Source organism: Balaenoptera acutorostrata, chromosome 5 (assembly GCF_949987535.1).
Source record: "Balaenoptera acutorostrata chromosome 5, mBalAcu1.1, whole genome shotgun sequence".
In the NCBI taxonomy this organism is placed as follows: Eukaryota; Metazoa; Chordata; class Mammalia; order Artiodactyla; family Balaenopteridae; genus Balaenoptera; species Balaenoptera acutorostrata.
The window spans coordinates 42217106-42242019 of record NC_080068.1 but is presented as its reverse complement, the minus strand read 5'-3'; the positions used below and the strand labels follow the sequence as shown (position 1 = coordinate 42242019).

Below are 24914 nucleotides of genomic sequence, written 5' to 3'. Positions count from 1 at the left end.
GACAAAATTAATAATCGATTACCATGCTACATTAACACAGAAAGGAGTAATTCAGCGTATGTGACATTTCCATCCAGAACATTCACATTAATATATTAACTACTCAACTGTTGAATTAATCTTTCAGTCAAAAGTTTTACTTTACTATCTCTGTGACTTTGGCAAGCCTGTCTATTAGGATACAGGTCTCAAAACATAGCTGAGGCAGTCAGATACAACAGGTAGTATAAATTCTACTCATTAAAAGAATGACCTCCAAAGAGCTCTAACATTTCCTTAAGAAGAAAGTAATATTCAAAACAGCCAGAATTTAGGATGCTACCAAAAAATGTAACTTAAAAATGCACCAAAATATAGTTAATATATTTCATTTGTCCTAAAAATCATGATAAACTAATAACCTTAAATGATCTATGAATCAAGAGACAAGACAAAATGAATATGCAAAATAATCTTTCCTCACAACATGATCTGTAACTCTGCTGGAAAGCTGTCTGGCAATGGGATATCGAGTCTGAACCCACTGTCACTGTGGTTATCTGAACATCCAAAGTCCGTTCTAGAACCACAGCTCTACCAGGAGATGATCACTGCTTATTTTTTTTTTTTTAATTAATTAATTAATTAATTTATTTATTTATTTATTTTTGGCTGTGCTGGGTCTTCGGTTCGTGCGAGGGCTTTCTCTAGTTGCGGCAAGTGGGGGCCACTCTTCATCGCGGTGCGGGGACCGCTCTTCATCGCGGTGCGCGGGCCTTTCACTATCGCGGCCCCTCCCGTTGCGGGGCACAGGCTCCAGACGCGCAGGCTCAGCAGTTGTGGCTCACGGGCCCAGCTGCTCCGTGGCATGTGGGATCTTCCCAGACCAGGGCTCGAACCCGTGTCTCCTGCATTAGCAGGCAGATTCTCAACCACTGCGCCACCAGGGAAGCCCGATCACTGCTTATTAATGTGGCTAATAGCACCAGCCTTTCTATCAATCCTGTTTCCTCCGTTACATAACTAACTTTGGGAAACAACTCAAACATCTATTTCTTTTGCCACCCCAAACCTAGTACAGTGCTCAGTACAGAAGAAATGTTGGCTAGAGATTCAATGGAAAACTTTTGCAAACAGCAAGATGAAAGATGGACTTTTACTCTGAAACAATTTTTATTTCAAATGAATATTCACATTTTTTTCCAAGTTCTTTTTTCTAAGATGAAGTAAGCACATACTTGTTACTACTTAAAATAATGAAAGAGAAATTTGTATCTAGGTGGGTTTTTAAATAGTTCATCCAAATCAATTGCTCAGTGTGATACGAATTAATCTTCTAAAGCATGCTCTTCTAATTAACAAAAAATTGGACAGCAAATTACCAACCTCTTTCATGTATCATCTCATTTCTTAGACAATGAGCATGTGAGTAAGAAACTGCTATTATCCTTTTTATAATGTAGAAAATATGCGATTTGTTCAAAGTCATAAAGTTAATGAGTGGTGGCAGTAGGACTTGGAGCCTGTAAAGCTATACTGTCTCCGTTGGCCTTCTCAATGACATTGCCACATTTCTGAAAAACTGGCTGCATTAGGATGCTGGGTGATTTTTGTTTGTAGTAAATTCTAAATGAAATCATGAATATAAAAAAGTCTGAGCCTTAAGAAATCAAAAAACATAAAGTGGTATTTTATACATTAAGTAGGAAAAGAAATTTTGATCAAACTATATGTCCTAAGTGAAAACCAATACTAGCATTTATTTTCCTTTCCAAATTTTCACACTCTATTTCCACCACATAATTGATCTTAAGGAATATCTAATATGTTATTAGCAATTAAGCATTAATTTAGATTCAAGTTACAGCTACATGGAAGGTATTTTTATAAAGAAAAATCTGACAAAAAACTAACAAATATGAATAAAACATTCAAAAACTTTAGGTTGTTCATCAGATCAAAGAGAAATAGAATCAAATGAGATGATATATCTATATATACGTAGATATAGATATACATCCATATATATATACACAAGTATGTATGTATCAGATAGATATTCAGGGAAAATTATATTAAATTGAATCAAATTTAAATTAAACTTAAATACCTAGATTTCTCTTTTAGAACCAAAGCAGCATATGCAATGTACAAGCAGGTATCAATGAAGCACAAATAAATTCTAAGACATGAAGTCAGGTAGGTCAGATAAGTTAAAAGCACCTTTTCCTGATATTACTGAAGTGATGTAGGACAGAAAAAAGGACAGAACTGACCGTCAGAAGACAGATACTCAGACATATTACTGTCTGACGCAGGAACCTTATATATTTAACAGTATTATTTTCCTAATTAGAGAGAAATTAATTCTTAATGTATACTCATTAGGTTTATTTCCTATAATATATAACTTATATACCATAAAATACATACACCCGTGTCTGGAATCCTGAAGGCAAGTGAGGTGACATATGTTAAATAATTTTGCAAACTGCAAAGTCCTAGGTGAAACTCAGGTATTATTTTGGCCTTCAGTGAGAAGCAGTGCTGTCAATTAGCATTTAAAACTCTTACATTCTCCGAACTCACACTGAATTGTGCCTTTCACTGTTTATTCTCTTAGTAGCTACTAGCTACTATTAAGGTCAAAAAGCTAAATTTCTTGCTACGAAACTGTTTATGACACTTGTTGGCTATATGTTTCTCCCAGAGTCAATGCAAACAGCAATCTATTTTTCAGATCATAAAAGTCTCTATAATGATAATAATTTAAAATGCATTATTTTAAAGCAGACAATTTTCTTGAGAAAACATTTCACAGTGAATTTCTTTCTTCATCACAAAGTTCCTCGAGACGTTTTTCACATGTGAAATAACAAAATAATCCTATGGTGTAAGCTCTGTCTTCCTACCATTTGCTTTAACATTTGACAAAGTAGTGCAGGTTGCACCTAGGTATTGATACTTGAACATTTTTTTTTAACAGATAAATTACATGTTAAATTCTGATCCCTAATTTTTCCACCTGACAGGGTAAATAGTTATTCTTAATGCTACTGCAGAACACAATTATATATGATTTTAATGTTATAAAGACAAATATATATTTTAAATACTTTAAGAACTGAATGACTATAATTTTCAATAAAAACATTATCTTAAATATATATTTTCCAAAATAAGATCATTAATATGAACAGAAATATATACCAGTTCAAATAAATCTAACACAGGAAACCGTAATTTTCTAATATTGTTTAAATGCTCAGTTCCGTGTTGAACACTGCATAGAACCAGTGAGCAGAGAATAAGGAGCTTTGGCTGAAACTTCCATGAGCTTAAATCTTTGTGTGGCAATATAACATAACTATTAAAAGCATGGGTTTTGGAGTGAGTGACCTGGATTCAGATTTTGACACTTCTTAGCTGACAAGTGACTTCACCACTATGCCTTGACTTTCTCATCTGTAAAATGGGTATTTATATATCATAGTGTTACTGTGAAAATGAAATAAGTTACTGTGAAACTGAAAAGTGTTTGTAACTGGTACAGAATAAACACTCAAAATATTATTATTAATTCAGTTCTGATAATTTGCAAATTATTTATAGATCAGAAAGGGGACTATACAACAGAAAGAAATCATAAGAAATTTACTTGAGTTTTCACATCTTATTATCCTGTCTCTCACTTCAGTTTGATTTGCAATTAAAAAAGCCAAATTTGAAACTTATTATGCTTTTTACTCTATCATTAATTACAATTCATGACTCAATGGTTGTTAGACAAACTGAAGAGTATAAGCTTACATAAGATTTAAAAACAAAACACAACAGCTTATTTCAAAGCAGCCAACTGTAAAAGTCCCATACCTAATACAGTTCCGATCTTATTGGTTAAGACAGAATCTGTCTGTTCCAGCCAACCTCCACCACTGAGTCCTTCCTTGAACTTGATGAGAATAGACTGATTACTCAGTAGGACGACAAGAATCCTCATGGCTGCCGTAACTGTGGTGGAATGCAAGTGTTCTTCCATAAACATCATAATCCAGTCAAAACCCAGCGTCCTGACCAGCTCTTCACAAGCTCTATTTAAAGATAGATGGATTAAACAAAACAAACATTAATTTAAAGGATTATGATGTCAAATTAAAAAAAATAAGACTAGTTTCATTCTTGAGATACGATAAACTTCAGGGTTTAAAAAAAATCTATTAAAAGTCAGTGGCAAAAAAAAAAAAAGTCAGTGGCAAATCTTTCTTTTGTCTACTATGAATTAACTAGTAGTAGCAACTATTACCATCAATGCTCAAAAGATTTTACTTACTGCAAATTAATGCTTGTCTTTTCTTTAGATGTGTAAACCAGTTTTAGTAAGATATCTAGAAGTCTGTTCCTCAAAAGTATAAGATTGGCAGATACAAGACCTCCAAACTCTTCTTCAGTTCCTACAATGAAAATAAATACATTAAACTGCCCTAGTTGATAAACTAGGATAAAATATCCAACACTGTTCTAGGAAATCTCACCGAAACACATCTTTCAGAAAACATTTTCTCTAGGAGTACTTTCCATTCAAGTGAACAAGAAAAAGGGTCCAACATTTCTCTTTAGAATCCTGAAAACTGTTCATTTACTTAAGACATTATCTAAACAAGTGATAATAAAGACTGTGAACCCTTTTTTATATTAATATTCCCTTCTCCTACCAACAGGGGTGAAGTAATCAAACGAGGATCACATGAACAAAAATAACAATGCAAACCCTTAATTTCTAGTCTTTTTGAAGGACTTAAATGGTTAAAATTTCCAGATTTAAAAATGAAAAGAGGAAGCATAAATCATTCAATAATTATAATACATAAAGTAAAGTGAGAATTAAATAGCACAGACGAGAGGGAAAGACACACAAATGCACAGGACAACTTGGGGAGGAAAGGAAGGAAGACAGAAGCTTACGGTTCTCAATGGATAGTACTGGAAGCACAAGGGACTGGGATCAATGGCCTAGCGTTGCAGGCCCAGCTCTGCCACTAAGAGCTCTGGGTTAATAAGTCACAATCCACATGCTTGTTTTCCTTTAATCTAGAATTGAAGCTCAGGCTAAAGTTTAATGACCATGATTATATGCTTTTACTTGTTTGGGTAAGGGACTATTTTCACCTTTAAATAGTATCTTTTAAAATGCTAACTTAGTGCCTTAATCATTGGGAAGGGTGCTTTAAGCTTACCAAGGGGAACTCAAGATTCCCTCCCCAGCTAACAGGCATAGGACTGGTAATTTACAAATTGCCTTGCTGACAAATGGAATGGACAACCTAAATTGACAAACGAATTACTTCCTTCCAATAAAATGACAATCCACATAGAAATTAAGAATTCTCCTTAGTCTTTATGCCTATTTTTTTCACTGTCAGTTATTTCCCGCTAATCTTCAAATACAGTTTAAAACAATTAACTCTGGGACTTCCCTGGTGGTGCAGTGGTTAAAAATCCACCTGCCAATACAGGGGACACGGGTTCAAGCCCTGGTCCGGGAAGATCCCACATGCCGCAGAGCAACTAAGCCAGTGCACCACAACTACTGAGCCTGTGCTCTAGAGCTCACAAGCCACAACTACTGAGCCCATGTGCCACAACTACTGAAGCCCACGCACCAAGAGCCCATGCTCCACAACAAGAGAAGCCCGTGCACTGCAGCAAAGAGTAGCCCCTGCTCGCCGCAACTAGAGAAAGCCTGCACACAGCAATGAAGACCCAACACAGCCAAAAATAAAAAAAAAACAAAAAAAACAATTAACTCTGAAAGAAATTTCCAGGTTATCTTCTTTCCATTCGAACTGATGCCTTACTCCACATTGCACTGTCCTTTCCTGCAACTTATTTTATTTTGCATTAATTATTATATCACAGTTCAGCATTATTCAAGCCATTTTTTTGGTAGGTGTATCCTGAATACTATGTAAGCTACATGAAAGAAAAAACTATGGTTTTAATTTTTTGGAACATCCTGTTATAGTTAAGACGGTCCAGTCCACACAATTAAACAATCAAGGTCATATACTAACAAGACCAGCAATATGCTTCTGACTTTCTCTATTCTTTCAAATGGCAATAAATTGATGAGAAGACTAGTCTAATCAACTTGGCAGATCAAGAGAAAATTTTCCTAATTTATACATCCCTGCTACTGTGCTCTTGTCAGAAAAAGTTTACAGCACTAGTTGTAGTTACTGAATTCAACAAGAAATACGAGACTAGAGAAACATTTTTCCTATATATTTTTTTTATACTTGAAATAAACATGTTATACAGTTCCAAAGATTTTAAAAGGACTTTCCTTTTTTTTTTTTTTGGCAGCATGGCACGGCATGTAGGATCTTAGTTCCCCGACCAGGGATCGAACCCGAGCCCCCTGCAGTGGAAGTGTGGAGTCTTAACCACTGGACTGCTAGGGAAGTCCCAGGACTTCCCTTTTTAATTCCTATTTACTTGCCTTATATTAATTCAGAACTTAGAAATAATCTTTGTATATGGTAGAATAGCACAGTGGTTAAAAGCTTAGAATGTTGGTTTGGACGACCTGAGTTCAAATGCAGTGGTATGATCTCAGGTAAGTTTCTCTTAAACTTTCTGGGTCTCAGTGTCCTCACTTTTTGTAAAACTGTGATAACAACAGGACCAATTTCACAGGACTGTTATAAGATTATATAGAGCACGTAACAGTGCCTGGCAAATATTAAGCACTAAATAAGTGTTATCCATTGATTTGATCTATATGCTTCTCACCCACTGCTAATTTGTTTCACCAAAGAAATATCAACATTCTTCCAAATGGTAGGAAGTAAGTGGTTACTGGCCTTATATTCTGCTCTATGATTTGTAGAAGTCAGCCTCTCAAATCTCTCAGTTTCTCCTTTGAAAAACATAATTATACCACTTTCTCTTCTTATTCATGAAGCACCAGAGGGACTGTCCTCTGACTGATACAGCCAATGTGGAAGAGAACTCCCAGATGGAAAGGGTCATAAGAGTTTTAAAGGAAATCATTTATGTGACATAATTTGGGAATAATGTAACAGGATAATAATGTAAATAATCCTGAACAAATATAAAATATTGTGAATTTAATTACAGGTTAATCTAAAGGTCCTTTTGATGTTTTCCAAGCAAATCTCCTGTTCTAGAATACACAACCGGAAAAATACATTCTAACAAGAGAAAAATATGCTTCAAGGGAGGAAAGTTTTTTAAAAAAAAAAAAAGTGGTTGTCATGGTCCCAGGAACTACAACTTAAGAAAATTTTATTCTACACTTACATAAAGTGATTCTAGTAAAATGTTCTTTCCCTCAATGACTATTAAATATTTAACAGGGAAATAAAAATAACTGCAATATAGATACAATTCACTTTAGCAAGAATCAATGTTTCTGAAGAGTTTTACATAAATTAAAAAAAATAATGTTCAAAAATTAACTGGAAGAGTTTATTATTTAAAGGAACATTGCTATAAATCCTGTAAAAATAGGAAAGGTTTTATTTTTAAAATAAATTCACACCCTATTCAATTTGTAGGTAATTCTGTACTTCTGCATACTGTAGAGGCTTGGTCTAAGACAAATACATCTGTGAAAGACCAAAAAAAGTAATGTAAGGAGAAAAGTAATATAATAGTGTCACATATAATTCAGGTCTAACTTGTGTCAGAAGAAAACAGGGTATAGTAATTAGGTTCCAAGCTCCAGAATTGACTCACCAGTGTCAGGCTTCTCTTCATGGTTTATTTCCATAACTACAAATTTCTCACAAACTGCAAAGGTTGGTAAAGTAGAAGAAATAAACTGGCCAAACCTTTAAATACAAGAAAAAAGAGGTTATAGATTTTATTTTTTCTCTCTCCGAAACAAACAACAAAACACTAAGAAACAAAAAGCAAAGAAATGGAAAACAAAATAGTACTTCTTATTTTAACTAATCTTTTACAGACCTCACATGATTATATTTCATTTGCTTTCCCTCGAACTGTTGCAATTAACATTATATATGCTATAATGTTTTAAAATACGTATAGGGGGCTTCCCTGGTGGCGCAGTGGTTGAGAATCTGCCTGCCAATGCAGGGGACACGGGTTCGGGCCCTGGTCTGGGAGGATCCCACATGCCGCGGAGCAACTGGGCCCGTGAGCCACAGCTACTGAGCCTGTGCGTCTGGAGCCTGTGCTCCGCAACAGGAGAGGCCGCGATAGTGAGAGGCCCGCGCACCGCAATGAGGAGTGGCCCCCACTCGCCGCAGCTGGAGAAAGCCCTCACACAGAAACGAAGACCCAACACAGCCAAAAATTAAAAAAAAAAAAAATAAATAATAAATAAAAAAATTAAAAAAAAAATACGTATAGGGAAAAATATACTTCATCAGAAATATGAGTCCTTTAATGCACTAATCCAAATTTCAAAAACCCAACGGTATGATCCAAATTAAAATGTCCTAACATTATCTATATGGATCTACTGTAGCCTAGTAGTTAAGTACTTGGGGTTTGGAAACACAGGTAAGATTAAAATCCTAGCTCTATCAGTTTTTAATCATGTTACTTGGGGCAAGTAGCTTAAACTCTCTGGGCTTTAATTTCTTAATTTGTAATGTAGAGAAAAATAAAAGCCTTGATAGGTTTCAGTGATAATTTCAGCAAAGTGATCTTCATAACACCAGGATAAGACCTAAATAAATATTGTTAATAATAATGACAAGCTCCAAGATAATTTTTAAACTCCAGTTTTAAATCTGTCACCAAGTTAAAAAAAAATGCTTTCAAGATAACTGTATATAAAATGAGTGATTTATATGCTACACCAATTAGAGATTAGTTTACTGGGAATACTCTAGCAATAATGTGTGATTTCACCTGTGATACCTGAACAATTACATGACAAGCAGTGATTAAGTCTAATTTAAGCAGTTCTCTACTTGGAAAATATCTTAGGTAGTTTTTTTCCTTCCATTTTCAGTCAAGATGAGAATTATCACGTGCCTATTAGAACAGTTCTACATACACTCCATAAAATATGTCTTAAGCCGTATTTCACATTGGCAGCAAAATAATACTCATATAAAAGGTCTGAATATACAACAATAAAATACCACCATCAGTTTGGGTGATAGAGAACAAATACAAAAGACATGGCATGTCCGCTTTGGGTGTACGTGCATGTGCATATGTGCTTCTGCACGTACACCTGAGAAGTAGCAAGGCCTGGGGAAGAGGGCTGTGGACCAAGAATTCCTACACTGAACATTTTTATGTCCAGGACAATCAGCCTCACTGGGTTAATTTTAACAACTTTTCTCACCAGAATTCTATTATTCGCTAGTGGCAACAACTGGCTTTGCAAGATACATTCATGTCTTCCATGCCTTACAAATATCTTGAATAGTATTAACTTTACATGTGTTACCTAGGCATAGGAACCAATTACGTTCATCTCAATCATCTTAACCTCATTGGTACTTTTAGTTAACAAACAAACAAATACAGAAGTTTTCACTACCTGAGCAGATCATTGCTGTTGGGAAAACCTTGCAGTAAGAAGCTCAGCACATTACTAATAGCAGCAATGGTAGGCTGGGATAAAGACATATCTCGAAGAGTCAGTAGTAGCTTTGGGATTAGCTGGAATTCCCTCATTAACTTGGCATTCTTTGAAGCTTCACTATAAGAAAAAGAAGATTTTATACACTGTACTAGTATCTCTTCTATAATTGAACAGCTAACAATTTAGGTATCAACTAATACCTGGACTCCGTGAGCAATTCAATAAAGTGTTCAAATAAGGAAAGATGAAGTTCATACGGTGCATGGAGCCAGACCTATAATAAAATAAAGAACAGTGGTATATTTAGGGTTAAAAATACCCCAAGTCCCAATCCAATAAGTGCAAATGCAGCAGATATAACTTATTTCACTTAGATAATTAATTGAATATAACCACTTTATTAGTTTTTATTTATTGTGGCCCTTTAAAACTGCTTGTATATAGGACTTCTGGTTCTGTTCATAAAGAGATAATTGCTGTGGAAATTACTCTCCTAGAGTAAACAACTAGAAAGGCAAGATCTATAGAAAATTTCTCTGGAATCAATGACTGAATACTATTAGTGAATACTGAATACAATATACTGAATAGAATGAATACGGAATACAAAAACTGAATGACAGGAATCTTGTGTGGGTCCAAAACTAGAAATAACCACTGCAAACTGGCGCAGCAAACAATTCCTAAAACTCACAAAGGGCTGAAACTACTTTGCACTCCCACCAACCAGTATAGAGACTTCATAATACATGGGAAGGTTGGGTAGAGGTCTCTGAAGTGTAATACCTTAGTAGGGGGGCTAAATTACCACTAAAGATTAATCAAAGTCCACCTTAACAAAGCTTAAAAGCATGCTTCAAAAGAATCAAGAGAACTGCAATACTAGAGCAAAGTTTAATACTCTTTAAAAGAATAAAAATTTAGCATTCAACAATGTAAAATTTAGCATCCAATCAAGTTCCCAAGCATGCAAAAAAAAGGGAAAATATGAGCCATAAGTAGGAGAAAAAACCCAATCATTATAAATAGGCCCAGAAATGACAGAGATGATAGAATTATTGAGACGTTTTAAAAGCTATTAAATATGTTCCATAAGCTAAAGAATGTAACAAAAAATATGAAAATGATGAGGAGAGAAACAGAAGATAACGAAGATCCAAAAGGAACTTCTACAGATGAGAAATAAAATATTCAAAATGAAAAACATAAAATGAAAATCCTCTGGGACTAACAGAGGATTAGACACTGCAGAAAAAAGTTCAGTAAACTTAAAGGCATAACAACAGAAATTATTCAAAATGAAGCATGAGAAAAAAATACTGAAAATAAATGACTAGACAGAGTATTAGTGACTTGTGAGACAACAGCCAGGAACCTAAGATACGTGTAACTGCAGCCCAAAAAAGGTGTGTGTAGGTGGTGGCGCTGGAGGGGCGTGGGTGTCGACCAGGGAAAACAGCTGAAGAAATGATGGCTAAAAAATTTCCCATCTGATAAAAATGACAAACTCACAAACTTAAAAAAGTCAACAAACCCCAGAAGAAACATAAGACAAGGGAATAACTGACAATTTTAAAGTATGAAAAGAATAAAAATCATCAACTAGAATTCTATTCTATGCAAAAATATCCTTCAAAAAAGAAGGAAAAATACTTATTCAGATAGGACAATTTATCACCAGTAAACTTGCACTACAAGAAATGTTACAGCAAGTTCTTCAGGCAGACATATCATTCCATTACAAGATGGAAATCTGGATCTACACAAAGGAATAAAGAATGCCATCAATACTATTTGCTGCATATACTATGTGGGCGACTATAAAAAATTTTTAATGCCTTTAAAAGATAATCGACTATTTGAAGCAAAAATAATACAAATATTGCGGGGATTATAAACATATAGAAGTAAAATGTATGACAACAATGGCACAAAGGACAGGAAGGGAGAAATGGAAGGGTACCATCGCAAGGTTTTTACACTATAGGTGAAGTGGTATAATGTACTTTGAAGACAGACTGAATTGTTACACATGTATATTGCAAATTCTAGAACAACCATTAAAAAAGAAAATGCTTGGATGCTATTACAATTATTTTACTTATATTGTCAAATAGCTGTTTTAAAAATAGGGTAAATTAAGTATTTATTGACCACTACAGTTTGGGGTTATTAGGAATGCCATATGAAGCCACAAAGGGAGCAGAGTACTATAAAATGAAGCCAAAATTTGTCAAGCAACTAAATTTCTGATGTTTGTATATTGAATTTCAGTCAGAAATCTGAAACTAAAGATAATGTGTCAATTACCAGATGTATACAAAGCTAGGCTTATTAAGTAGGTCTCCTTAGTACTCTCATAATCCTCTCTGCATACCTTTATCTCTGTGCTTTCACAAAATTTTTATTGTCTATTTGCTTTGCTCTTCTAATGCACTAAATGCCTTGAGGCATGGACTCTATCTTTTATTTTCACATCCTTAGCACCTAATACAGTGCTTGGCTCAAACATATTCAATAATTATTTTCTAACAGAATGAGAGGTCTGTGTATCAGAACTTTACATATCAGGCTGAGATATGTGTATTTTATTGTGTAGGAAAGAAAAAGCACTGAAAGTTTTTTAATAAGTTATATGATTATATCTTAGAAAGAATGAGGTTAAAAAAATATAGGATAGATTGAGGAAAGGAAGAAAGAGTTGATCATTATTTCAGTAAGAATAGAATTGATTAGGGCTTGGATTAGGATGTAGCAGGAGAAAGAGAAAACACAGACTACATGAAATGTGGAAGCAGAATCTATATGACTTAATATGGGCTGTTTATAAACAGTGAGGAACGAGGAAGCTGATTTTTCAATTTCAAGCCTCAGTGAATGGGGGGAATGGTGGTGCTATTAATAGAAACAGAAGTTAAAAGGAAGCACTAACTTGGGGAAGGATGTTAAGTTCGGCGTAGGTGTTGCTGGGATATAAAAATGGAAATGTTGAGGAAGAAGTTAGAAATAAGCCTGGAATTCAGATATCAAGCTAAAGATTTAGGTTTGTGAGTCACCTCTGTAGAAATGAGGCTGTGGGACTGGGTGAGAATCTAAAGGAAAGAAAACAACAAATAGGGCTTCCCTGGTGGTGCAGTGGTTGAGAATCTGCCTGCCAATGCAGGGGACACGGGTTCAAGCCCTGGTCTGGGAAGATCTCACATGTCGCGGAGCAACTGGGCCCGTGAGCCACAACTACTGAGCCTGAGCGTCTGGAGCCTGTGCTCCGCAACAAGAGAGGGCGCGACAGTGAGAAGCCCGCGCACCGCGATGAAGAGTGGCCCCCGCTTGCCGTAACTAGAGGAAGCCCTCGCACAGAAACGAAGACCCAACACAGCCATAAATAAATAAATAAATAAATAAATTTAAAAAAGAAAAAATGACTACTATCTTTTAAAGAAACACAAAAAAACACAAATAAAGGAAAGGATAAAGCAGCAAAGGTGGACACTTTTATACAAAGTAATGAAAATTCCATAACCAGAAAATTATGGGGAAAGTAGTGAGCAAGATATATGAACCAGGAGAGTGATGCCTAAAAGCTAGTAAAAGAACTAGGAGATGCAAGAAGAGGGAAATGGACTGCATCAGATGCTGCTGAGAGCTGGGGGTACTGAGAACTGAGTAAAAGCCATGGATTTTTATTTAGAAGAGGGCTCCTAATAAGCTTTCACATAAAGCTTCAGAAAAGCAATTCGGGCACACAGTCTGTTTGTTAGGGATTTACAATAACTGACAAGATCGAGCTTATAAGAGTTACAAAGAAGAAGAGTGAGGGCCAGACATCACAGCAAACACCAAGTGTTAGGCACCATTCTGGGTGGTAGGGATACAAAGATGAAGATAGACATGATCTCTGCATTCATAAAGACCTCAGCCTCACAGGGGGAGATTTTATACAGTGATGAGTGTGCAAAGTGCTGTGAACAAGAAATGAAATGGAGAAAGATTATGAAAAGAAAAATGCAAGATTAAGTGGTGCCTTGAGAGGACAGAGTGGAAACTGTTATGGTAATAAGACAGTAGAAATAAAAATTTTGCTATTTTGGCGAAAAGAATATTTTACTATGCAGCTACTAGTAACCAAAATTTCAGGTCTAGCTCCTATTTATTGAGGAAAAGTTACTATCAAAATTTTTTGATGAAAATATGTTTGCCTCTTGTAATGCCAGTGGCAACAGCAAACTGGCTATAGTTAGGCATATGCATTGCACCATTTCACTTCTATACTACCTGTAAAGTGGAATATCTTTGGGAAGAAGGAACCCAATCACTACCTTACTTTGTATATTTTACTAATGACATTAACATGAGCATCATAAAATTTTAGAACATAAACACATCTTAGAGACAAAACTGTTTAATAGTTAACTCTATCAATATACAGAATAAGAAATCAGTTCCTTGATTATATATTACCAGTTAGTGTTTATATACATACTTCAAAATCACAAAGTAGATCCTGGAAAGCAGTTGAATTTGGAATAATGGAGGTCTCGTGTCCACTGTCAACAGTTCCCACCAAGGAAAAAGTTAGATGGAGAATGTGGCTGTTAAGAAGGGAACGTTTCTTCTTAAGCAGCATTGCCAGCAGCTAAAAGAAAGCAATACCAAATGCCTGTTGGTCAATCATCATATACACATATACGCACACACACATACACACACACAAACACACACTGGAGAACCCTAAGTAGAGCAATTCCTGAGACCTCTACGCTGGTTTCTAAATTTTTACTATGACAATGCAACATCAGAGAAAATCTGAAAAGCAGGGTAATCCCATCATCCTCTTATTAAAATATCCACTTTTTTTTTTTAAACATCTTTATTGGAGTATAATTGCTTTACAATGGTGTGTTAGTTTCTGCTTTATAACAAAGTGAATCAGTTATACATATACATATGTTCCCATATCTCTTCCCTCTTGCATCTCCCTCCGTCCCACCCTCCCTATCTCACCCATCTAGGTGGTCACAAAGCACCGAGCTGATCTCCCTGTGCTATGCGGCTGCTTCCCACTAGCTATCTGTTTTACATTTGGTAGTGTAAAAATATCCACTTTTACATAAACTCTATTCACACAGAAATATTTAAATTGTTGCCATCATGTGTATACAATTTTCTACTCTTGTTCTCTCCATAACATTTTATCCAAAGGATTTTTTTTCTTTTGCGACCTAGTTTCCGTAATTACAATTTTAAAAGGTTGAATGATATGTGAGATGGCTATAGTATTATTAGTTATTCTCGTACTATTGGAACGTTTAGATTATTCCTATTTTTTCATGATAAACAATGCTGCAATTATCGTTTTGAAAGTTTTACAAAACAAAACATCAAATTAGATAATTAAATCTACAGAAAACACTACAGTAAACAGCTTATCTACTACCAGTGAACTATTGGCTAAAGTTAGAGAAGGCATTTGTACTTCATCTACACTAGAGGAATTCAATCTTGCGCCAAATACTTGTTTCTCTTCTTATAAGTAACTTTCTGCCTAAACCTAGTAGAGACTGTAAATACATGAACACAACATATTTTTCATCCCACATGCGTTTTCAGGACTAGTAATGGCACACAGTGGCTCTCACATGCCCTAGGTCAGTAAGGGGGCCGGGGGAGTAACAGATGACTGGGTGTGGAGGGGAGAGACGAGGTGAAGCAGGAGAACTCTGGATCTATTACCAACTTGGCAGTCTCTAGAGCAGGTGGTCATATGACCCTATTTCATTTAATTCCTGTTTCCACAGAAAAAAAATAACTCCAACTTAACAACTTATATTCTCACTCGAAATATGTTAGTTTTAATAAAAACTACCAACTTCTAAAGTTTACTTGGACAGTACTATTCTTCCAGAGTTTGAAACTACATGAACTACAATGAAAATTAGAAGATTTTTAATGTGAAGTAAAGTGAAGACCAACCAAGCTTTATGGTTACAAACCTGGTAGCCCTTGATTCTTTCCATCTCCTTGCTGGCTAGTGGGTTACTCTTGACCACACAAACCAGGGCCTTGACTGCTGCATACAGCCCTTCCACGTCAGAAGCCATGGCCACCAGGCCCAGGATGGCTGCAGCTCCACCAATGTACTGCAAAGTAGTGGCAACAGGCTTAGGAACAAATGTTCTTACTCCTGATTAAAAGACAGTGAAAAATAATTAAAATAAATTCCCCACTGTAAACGAGAACTGAATAAATCATCTTAAGAAATATTTAATTAATTATAAATTATACCTAAAAACAAAAAACCCTTCTATCCTAAAAAAAAAAAAAAAAAATTCAAGGTAGAATTTGGGAGAAGGCAATAAATGCTGATATATATACTTTCAGAGAAGAGTTGGGAGTAAAGGAGGGAGTAGAGAAGAAAGGGTTTGAGAGCCAGCACAAGTGTTTCTACTATACAGCTTTGGGCAATGTAAAAACTCAAAAGTACAGAGGCCTTGGGAATATATTTCTGAAGTAAGGGAGAACGCCTTACTAGGTACTGTTGGAGAATAAACTTGGGGAGAGAGCAAAAGCACTTCATCTCTGTGAAATGGGGAATGGGATGGAGAAGCCACCCTGGCAAGGATGAAGTATTCCCTATAGAAAAGCCAAGCAGAGCACATTCCTGACCACTGCTCAAAGCTTCTCTTAGTTATGTAATCTGAGTAACAGTACATCAGTGACCCTGAAGAGCGTTAAGTATGTGGAAACACAGTACTGGAACTAACTTTGTCAATTAAAAAAGAAAAAAAAAAAAAAATTTACATCTACATTCCTAACCTTGTTTTTTGAAAAAGACATTGTTTGAATGTCATTTGCCTACTGATCAAGATTGAGTTTTTAAAAAATAAAGCTAATATGCATTATATATTTCTGGGTGCTCTGTAGTATCCACAATACTTTCATATACTATGGCACTGGATTTTGAAAGCTACCTTCTAAGGTAATTAGGGCCAGTATTACTGGTTTGTAGATACGAAAATTGACATCCACGGAGCTCAATGTCTGGCTTAAATCCACACAGTGACCGAACAGGGGTTAGAACCTGAATCTCTGAACTCTTCATTCACTGCTCTTTCTACTATACCACAGTGCCGCTGTATTTTTGCAAAGGACACAGAGCAGTGCTCAGTAAATATTTGCTGAATTGAAAAAAGAAAAACTACCATGTGCCTTAGCATAAAGGAAACTTTTATCAATGCAACATAGCCAAAAAAGAAAAACAAAGTTAAGCGATGTGCACATTGCTGGGACAATAATAATCGCCTGATAAACATGTAGGACGCTGACCAGCACAACACTTTTTGTTTATTTTAAAAGGAACCAATATTCTGTACTGATTTGCACACTAAAATACATAATTGCTAGTTCTGAATTTTAGATGGTCTGATTGGGTTATGTCTCAAAATTCTATCTAACCAAAACAATCAATTCTTTCTAAGCAGACATCGGGTAAGAGGCTCTGCAGCTCTGACTTCTATTATAGTTGGATCCACAGTGCTCCTACTCTGAAGCTCTTATTTCTAGCTCATTTCCAAATAAAAAGCACCATGAGTGTCACCACTGCAGCACCAAACCATGTAACAATAGCAATCATCAGTATTTCCAAGTCTTTACATCTGTCCCTAAATGTAGTGTGACCTTTACCTTGAAATTATGTAGAAGTATACAGTCAGTGCTCATCAGTGTTGACAAAAGAGGGGAAAAGTTAATGGAATTTTATAAAAGATTATAATTTTTAAAGCTGACTGGAGTTTGGGATTGACATTGATCTCTAAATATTTTAAGAACACTACAGGTCAGCACTATCGAATATGAACTTAAACACCACACTCAAGTGAAGAAAGTGAACGCAGATGTGAAGGCAAATAAAGAAGTCTGAAAGACAAAGGCAATTTGACTCACCCAAGTATCCAATCAGAGTAGCCCCAATTGTCCGTGCTGGTCCATTAAGATGCCCTGCTGAGTTGTGTATCAACTTCACAGGAGTGGCATTCTCATGGGAGGAGATGCCTAACTGAAGAATAGGAAAGGGAAAAATGTAACTATACAGGAACAGTCTGAACATTTTGACTAGAAAAGAAAAAAGAACATGATGGGGAACATATCTTTTCTCTCTCTCCATAACAGAATATTAAAAACATGAGTATTCATTTTTTTTAAAATGTGCAAATACTTCCAAAGGTGTGGAAACTCAGAGGTACCTGAGTAGACTCAGTTAAATACAGTCTACTGAGAGAAAGATGGTGAGGGGGTCTTGGGAAACAGCCTCAGGAGTCCTTCTGAATGAGACTCTGCTGTGGTTTAAAGGTTCTCATCACTCGCTGCCTCACAGTATTTCTGATTGGTGAATATAATGCTTGCTTTACTCCATAGCCAAGTAAATGTCACATAGATTATCCAAAAGTTTATGGATAAAACATGCCCTGTACACAAAATAAATGTTAAATTTTGCACATACATACACAATGTGCTTTTAAAGCAAATATAAGGCATAGACTTAATTCTGTTGTGAACGGTAGAATAAATTTATGTGGTTAATATTCCTTAGAAGATTTTATATATATATATATATTCACAGGCAAACCTCTGCACAAGAGCTTGTCAATACTTACTGTTCCCAAATCCTTTCCCTTCCAGCCTCTTGATTTCCTTCCCCTTAGCTTTGCCTCCTCTAATCAGCCAAAACGTCTTGTCAAGCTCACTGATGACTTCCACCTTCCTAAACCCGATGGCCAGCCTTCATCTTTCTGACTGCTCTAACACATCTGCCACAGTGAATAAGACTTCTACAACACCAGATTCTCCTAGTTTTTCTCCATTCTTGCTGGCTCTGTAGTCTTTTCTGCATCATCTTCCCAACGCTGTCACACTGGAATGTCCCAGGTCTCCGTCTGTAAACCTTTCCTCATCTCCATCTCCATCTACTCTTTGGTAAGTGTACCCAGTCTTGTGGCCTTAACACCACCTATGAACACCTGTGGCATTCGAACCTCTCCCCTGAACTCAGATTCATATTTCCAATGATGTCCCCCCCCCACAAGATGTCTAATATGTTTCTCAAACTTTTGCAAAACTTAATTCTCAATACCTCCCCCACCCCCCAACTACTCTTCCTATAGTTTTCTCCATATCAGAAAAAGTGACTCTACTTTTGCCTCGCCTACCCCACAGGCCTTCTCTTGTTTTGTTTAGCCACACCTGCCTCTGTGGCAGGCATGCACTTTCCTCAGGGCCTTAGCACTTGTATTTCTGGAATGCAAACCCCACCTGCCCATACATGCATCTTATTCTCCATACTCTCATGCTTTGCTGCCTCACCTCTTTCAAAAGGCTGCTCCAATTTCACCTTCTCAGTGAGGCCTCCTCTGACCATCCTACTTAAAACTATAAGCTTCTTTCTCTCACCTTTCCTGCTTTATTTTTCTACATAGCACTCTTCATCTTCTAACATACTCTATGATCAGGTTATTTCTTTAGTTATTATCGTATGCCTCTTCCACTAGAATGTTAAGAACCTTAATAAAAGCAGGGATTTTCTCTTTATCTACTGCTATGTCATGAACAAAATGGTGCCCGGCACTTAGTAGGTTATCCAGAAAAAAATTACAGCCTTAAAAATAGCAATTGTTTCCTTTAGTTTCCTAAAGTTTGATTTCTTAATTGCCAATAAAAATATAAGAATTAATATAAACTATGCACTTGAATTCTCACTCTTCCAAATTAAACTAAATATCTAGATATGTTTTGGCTTAAATTCAAAGGCAAATAAACCGAAACAATGTATGAAAGGCACTGTTTTTAGCAACCACTCATACTTGTGTGGTGCGCAGAAGGAAGCTCTGGAACATCTTTCCAGTGAGAATCTGCAGCAGCCCACTGGGGAATCAATCTGCTTACCTGTTTAGCAATCGCTTTGCTGTCCAACTTGTTGTACACTTTCCGGATTCTTGCCACTGTTAGGGCGGACACAGACAGTGCATAAAGGCCAAATGACACCTTTTCCTCTGGTACTAATGACACAGGAGACGGGACCACACCTTCGGATTTTGCATCTTTACCTTCAAAAGAAGAGTAATCCTTTTCAAAATCGTCAGTTTTTCTCCTGATCCTAACACAACTTTTTAATTCTTATTATCATTTTTAAATGGGTAGCCTTGAAAATCTTTTAAAGTGGAACAAGGGAGCTAAATTCAAAAACTGTTTTATTTAATTTCCAGCTCTTCATTTATTTCTTTAATTAGAAAATAAGGAAAAGCATCCAGTCATAAAGCTTTACATCCTAAGTTTTACTCTTAAAATATACTTAATATACAGCATAATGTAAAGGAAGAGGAAGAGTTTTAACTGTTAACCAAACAAATCACAAAACACTTCCCCTTGGTTCCAAGGAACAAGGGAATGAAAATGAGTGGAATGTCTATGAGCTTTGTAGCACTAGGTCTCCTTCCCAATGAGAGCCCTCATATATGCCTCTCTTTATTCTTCCAGACAACATGGCAAAGTAGTTTTAAAGCGAGATGGTTTAAGTTTGAACCTCTGCTTTATCGCTTAAAAGCTGTGTGACCTGTACATCGCTGCACCTCAGTTTCCTCATCTGTAAAATGGGGATGAAAACAACAGCCCCCTAAGTCCCAGTGTTTTGAGGTGATGAATAAATACTTGTGAAGGGGGCTTCCCTGGTGGCGCAGTGGTTGAGAATCTGCCTGCTAATGCAGGGGACACGGGTTCGAGCCCTGGTCTGGGAAGATCCCACATGCCACGGAGCAGCTCGGCCCGTGAGCCACAATTGCTGAGCCTGCGCGTCTGGAGCCTGTGCCCCGCGACGGGAGGGGCCGCGATAGAGAAAGGCCCGCGCACCGCGATGAAGAGCGGTCCCCGCACCGCGATGAAGAGTGGCCCCCGCTTGCCGCAACTGGAGAAAGCCCTCGCACGAACCGAAGACCCAACACAGCCAAAAATAAATAAATAAATAAATAAATAAATAAGAAAATCCTTTAAAAAAAAAAAAAAATACTTGTGAAGGGCTCAGAGCAGCTATGTCCTTCATGCATATTAACTTATTCAGCACACATTAAGTGCTCAGTCAGTGTTAGCTATTATCAGACACTATCTGAATTAAGAACCTGAGTGAAAGAGAAATTACTTAGCCATAAGATTATTACCATTTACAACATATTTGTCCCAACTCTTCTGAGAACTTTGGCAGAATGAGAACAAGGGAATGGAAGACATCATTTGGAAAGAGTACTACAAAGGAACTGTAGCTTAACATCAACTCTCTGATTCTAAATTCCTTTTGGGAGAAAGGATAACAGGAGTGGACTGCAGAAAGAGACGAGAAAAACTGATATTAACTGGTCTAACCTAAAGAATACACGTGTGTGTTTTCTAGACCCATCTTTCTTTCCTTTAACCAGAGTAGATATACTTTAAACTGCTTCATGTAATAGGAGAAATGACAGAGAGAAGAAGGCTGGAGTTAGACTGTTAGAAAGTATACACCCACATCTTGGAGCCAACAAGAGAAACTGGAAAACTAGTGACTAGGCATGAAGACAAGAAACAAGAAAGCACAGGATGACCAGTGGAGGAGAGCATTTTGAATAGGAGTGAGTGGTCAATAGTATCATGCTGAAGAAAAGTGGAGAAGGCCCTTTTTTTGGATAAATGTAATGTATAACCTAATCTACACATATGCACTTATTCATGCAGCATCTATAACACAGGAGGTAAGTTTTATACAACTATATGAACAAAGAATATGTTACTCACATGGCATACATACGGCCTGAAAGCTTCCAACATAATTTGGTCCTAGTTCATAAATGGTAGTAACATTTGAAGGAGGTAAAACTTCTTCTAGAAAGTGCGTGGGTCCCAAGCGCCAAACCAATGAAGCAATTTGGCGTTGGGCAGGCGGAGTACCAATGTATGCATAGACTGTGCTAACCACCGGAGGATTGGCAGAGCCTGAGCCCCCGGGAGTACTGTGAACATAATGCAGCTATAAAGAAAATGAAAGCAAATGTGTGAAATTCAACCCAAAACACTTTCACCAGGAAAATAACCACTTTTTGTGTATATTTTCATTATCCCAAGGCCATACAACTTTATGAATGTACAGAAGCTGTTGAGCAGAGAAACATAAGGGCAGGCCAAGATTCTAGAACCCGATCAGCAAGTTGGAAATTTGTAATCCAACTCTGTAATACAGATAAACTATCTAACGCTGGAACGGGCAACAGTCAAATATAGGGATTCTGTTACTATCTGGTTGGTTTGCATACCAAATTAACGATGCTGCTATGAAATTTTCAGGTTGATATAAAAACAGCTTTCCAACTATGATATTCAGGCAGTCTTGAAATTAGTTCTGATACCTTCAGTGTGAGTCTGTTAAATAAAATTGTTCATGCAAAGTGTTTTACAATGGGTAAAGGGCTATAAAAGTATTAGAAAAATAGTCTGTTATAATTTACACACACACGGTTTAATCTCAGTGAAAAATATATTCTCAGATTTGAAATTACACAGACAAGATGCTTAAATTATCATTCAATTCATTACAATAAATATATAATTAGAGTGTTAAGAGGTTAGGAACTCAAGTTGCTTCCTGAAGTACAGGCAGCTTTCATCACTTGACAGAATGAGTAACACTGTCCTAGCTTCAGATCATATCTATTATTCCATATATTAAAGAACAACTCCTTGTGATGTTGACAGTATGAGTATGAAGACCAACATGTGACCTAAAGTTGGTTTCACAGGACTGTGACTTCTCACAGGCATAGTAATGATGACGATGTAAACATATTAATAATAAATCTCCTACCTCTCAATTCTAGAAGTTGAGGACATTTTTATTTTCAATGATACTAAAAATAATGAAGGAGCAACCTACTAAAGAATCTACAAGCCCATTTCAAATGCAATCCTGTATACAAAGAAAATAAATGACTATTCCCAGAGTTCATTTTAGGGTTTATCATACTGAAACACAATGTCACAATAAAATATCATTAAGGAAGGAAATGTATTCAAAAAGGCTGCCCATTTCACTGCTTTTTAAACTTCAATTCACACAAAAGGTAGACCTTTGCTGCTTCTTTTAAGTGATATCACTATAAAAATGGATACCATCTTTTAGAAGTTAAAGAATTTTAAGAGCTTGCTAGCTCAATTCGTTAGAAAGTAACTAGTAGCATTCATCCTGATTCACAAAAGGAACTTCTGATTCTTTACTGGTTGCTTTAATTCTCTTGCCTCTCCTCTGCATACTGTAGTACAGCTATCTAGAGTAATATTTATACATTCATTTATTCAACAAACAATAAGGGAACACCTTATCACTATTATTATCAGGGACTAATCTGGGTGATCTGAAAACAAGGATGAATAAAAACAGTTCCAGCTCTAAAGGAGCACAGAGTCTACTGGACTGCATACAGTAATAACAATGAAGTGACAAAATACTGTGTTCATAATTTATTTAATTTAGGCATCCATCTGGTTTCCAACCACCCAACTGGTTTCTCTCTGGTGAAAAAGCATTTAACAATCTGGCTCAAGCACTGACATATTCACTAACATCTTTAGTACCCTGTAACCCCTCCTTTCGAGTCTTTCCTAATAAAGTGACTTGAATTAACCAGCCACATGACTGTCACATATTGTTTAAATGGGTACTGGAGGTCAACTTAAAATTAAGACGGCAATTTAAAACAACACCCCTGCAAATACACATACAGGCAAGCACACCCACCCCTAAACTACCTTATAAAAGCAGGTTGAGATTTATAAGCACGAGTACGCTCACCTTCACGGTGCTGACAAGCTGTCCATCAATGTAGAGGGCTGCAGTGCTGTTCTTCAGCATGCCTTTGCTCATCACCAGAACCAGATGATGCCACTGTCCCTCAATGATCAGCTCTCCACAGCGGAAGCGAGCGCAGCATGGCAGAATCTCATAAAAAGAGGATTCTTCACTAAAATCATCAACTACAATGAAGAGGGCAAAGAAATTAAAAACTTAACATCATCCTCATTCTAACAATTATTCACATCTAGACTTTGACTCTATGTTAGAATAATATGATGATGATGTAAATGAAAATACCCTATTCATTCAATAACTTCACCTAAAACCTAGGATACATTGTGCTTTGTTCTGTTCAAGATACATATAGTTATAATCAAATAAAGTTATAATAACTAATGAAATAAAAAATAAATAAAATAAAATAGACAGTAAAATAAAGTTACAATAGACAACAAAAAGAGATTCGTTGATTATTACCTGTCATGGTCTGTTATAAAAGGTCTTTTAAAATCCTAGTTTGAGATGCATTTGATTATAGCACTGGTTAGAAAAACAACCAAGAAAATTAAAAATTTTATTCTTGCTTTATGCTCTCAATGATACAAGGGGGCAACTATCTGTTTTTAATTTGTGGTTGTACTGCCCTGACCCTTGTCTAACAATAGCTGGTAGTAAGGAGGTGATTTATGGAGTGGAAAGGTATTTTTTTGGTCCAAGTTTCCTGCTTTACCTGACAACTCTGGTGATTTGCTAACATTTGCAATCACTCTTGACTCTAATCTGGCTTGTCTCTGCTACGCTGTATGTTGCCAAATCATGCCAAGAAATAATGGGTTAAGTATTAACTTAATGTTAAGATAGTTAAAAATTAATTTATCTTTAATAAGAATTCAAGAGAAGGTGGGACAGCAGCAGAAATCCAGATGTTAAAAATTCATTCCTTCCTCCACCCCAAGAAAAATTTTTAAAAAGAGCTTATGTTAACCATGTATCTTAAAGCAGACCCACCGGTTTTCAGTACAAGCACTTATAATATACTGAAAATTAAAAGTTTAAATTATTTGAAGAATTACAAATAAAATATTCTACTTCTGGAATCTTAATATTTGCATATACTGAAATGCCAAGATTATTATTATTTTTTAATTAATTAATTAGTTAATTAATTTTTGGCTGCGTTGGGTCTTCGTTGCTGTGCTCGGGCTTCCTCTAGTTGTGGCGAGCGGGGGCTATTCTTTGTTGCGGTGTGCGGGCTTCTCATTGCGGTGGCTTCTCTTGTTGCAAAGCATGGGCTCTAGGTGTGCGGGCTTCAGTAGTTGTGGCACACAGGCTCAGTAGTTGTGGCTCACGGGCTCTAGAGCACAGGCTGAGTAGTTGTGGCGCATGAGCTTAGTTGCTCCACGGCATGTGGGATCTTCCTGGATCAGGGATCGAACCCACGTCCCCTGAATTGGCAGGTGGATTCTTAACCACTGTGCCACC

At 36.5% G+C, this 24914-nt stretch overlaps 1 protein-coding gene across 8 annotated transcripts in view; it reads right to left on the bottom strand.

Annotated features, from left to right (window-relative positions):
• WDFY3 (WD repeat and FYVE domain containing 3) overlaps positions 1-24914 on the bottom strand; it is a 285270-nt gene that overhangs the window by 91526 nt on the left and 168830 nt on the right. For all 8 annotated transcript variants that reach the window (XM_057547043.1, XM_057547039.1, XM_057547040.1 and 5 more), the window contains 11 exons: positions 23430-23611; positions 21383-21614; positions 19508-19668; positions 17513-17624; positions 15565-15755; positions 14055-14207; positions 9775-9848; positions 9530-9691; positions 7741-7835; positions 4310-4430; positions 3853-4070 (listed from right to left, as the gene is read on the bottom strand). In XM_057547043.1, coding sequence (XP_057403026.1) covers positions 3853-4070; positions 4310-4430; positions 7741-7835; positions 9530-9691; positions 9775-9848; positions 14055-14207; positions 15565-15755; positions 17513-17624; positions 19508-19668; positions 21383-21614; positions 23430-23611 — 1701 coding nt within the window. The remainder of the gene's footprint in view (positions 1-3852; positions 4071-4309; positions 4431-7740; positions 7836-9529; positions 9692-9774; positions 9849-14054; positions 14208-15564; positions 15756-17512; positions 17625-19507; positions 19669-21382; positions 21615-23429; positions 23612-24914) is intronic.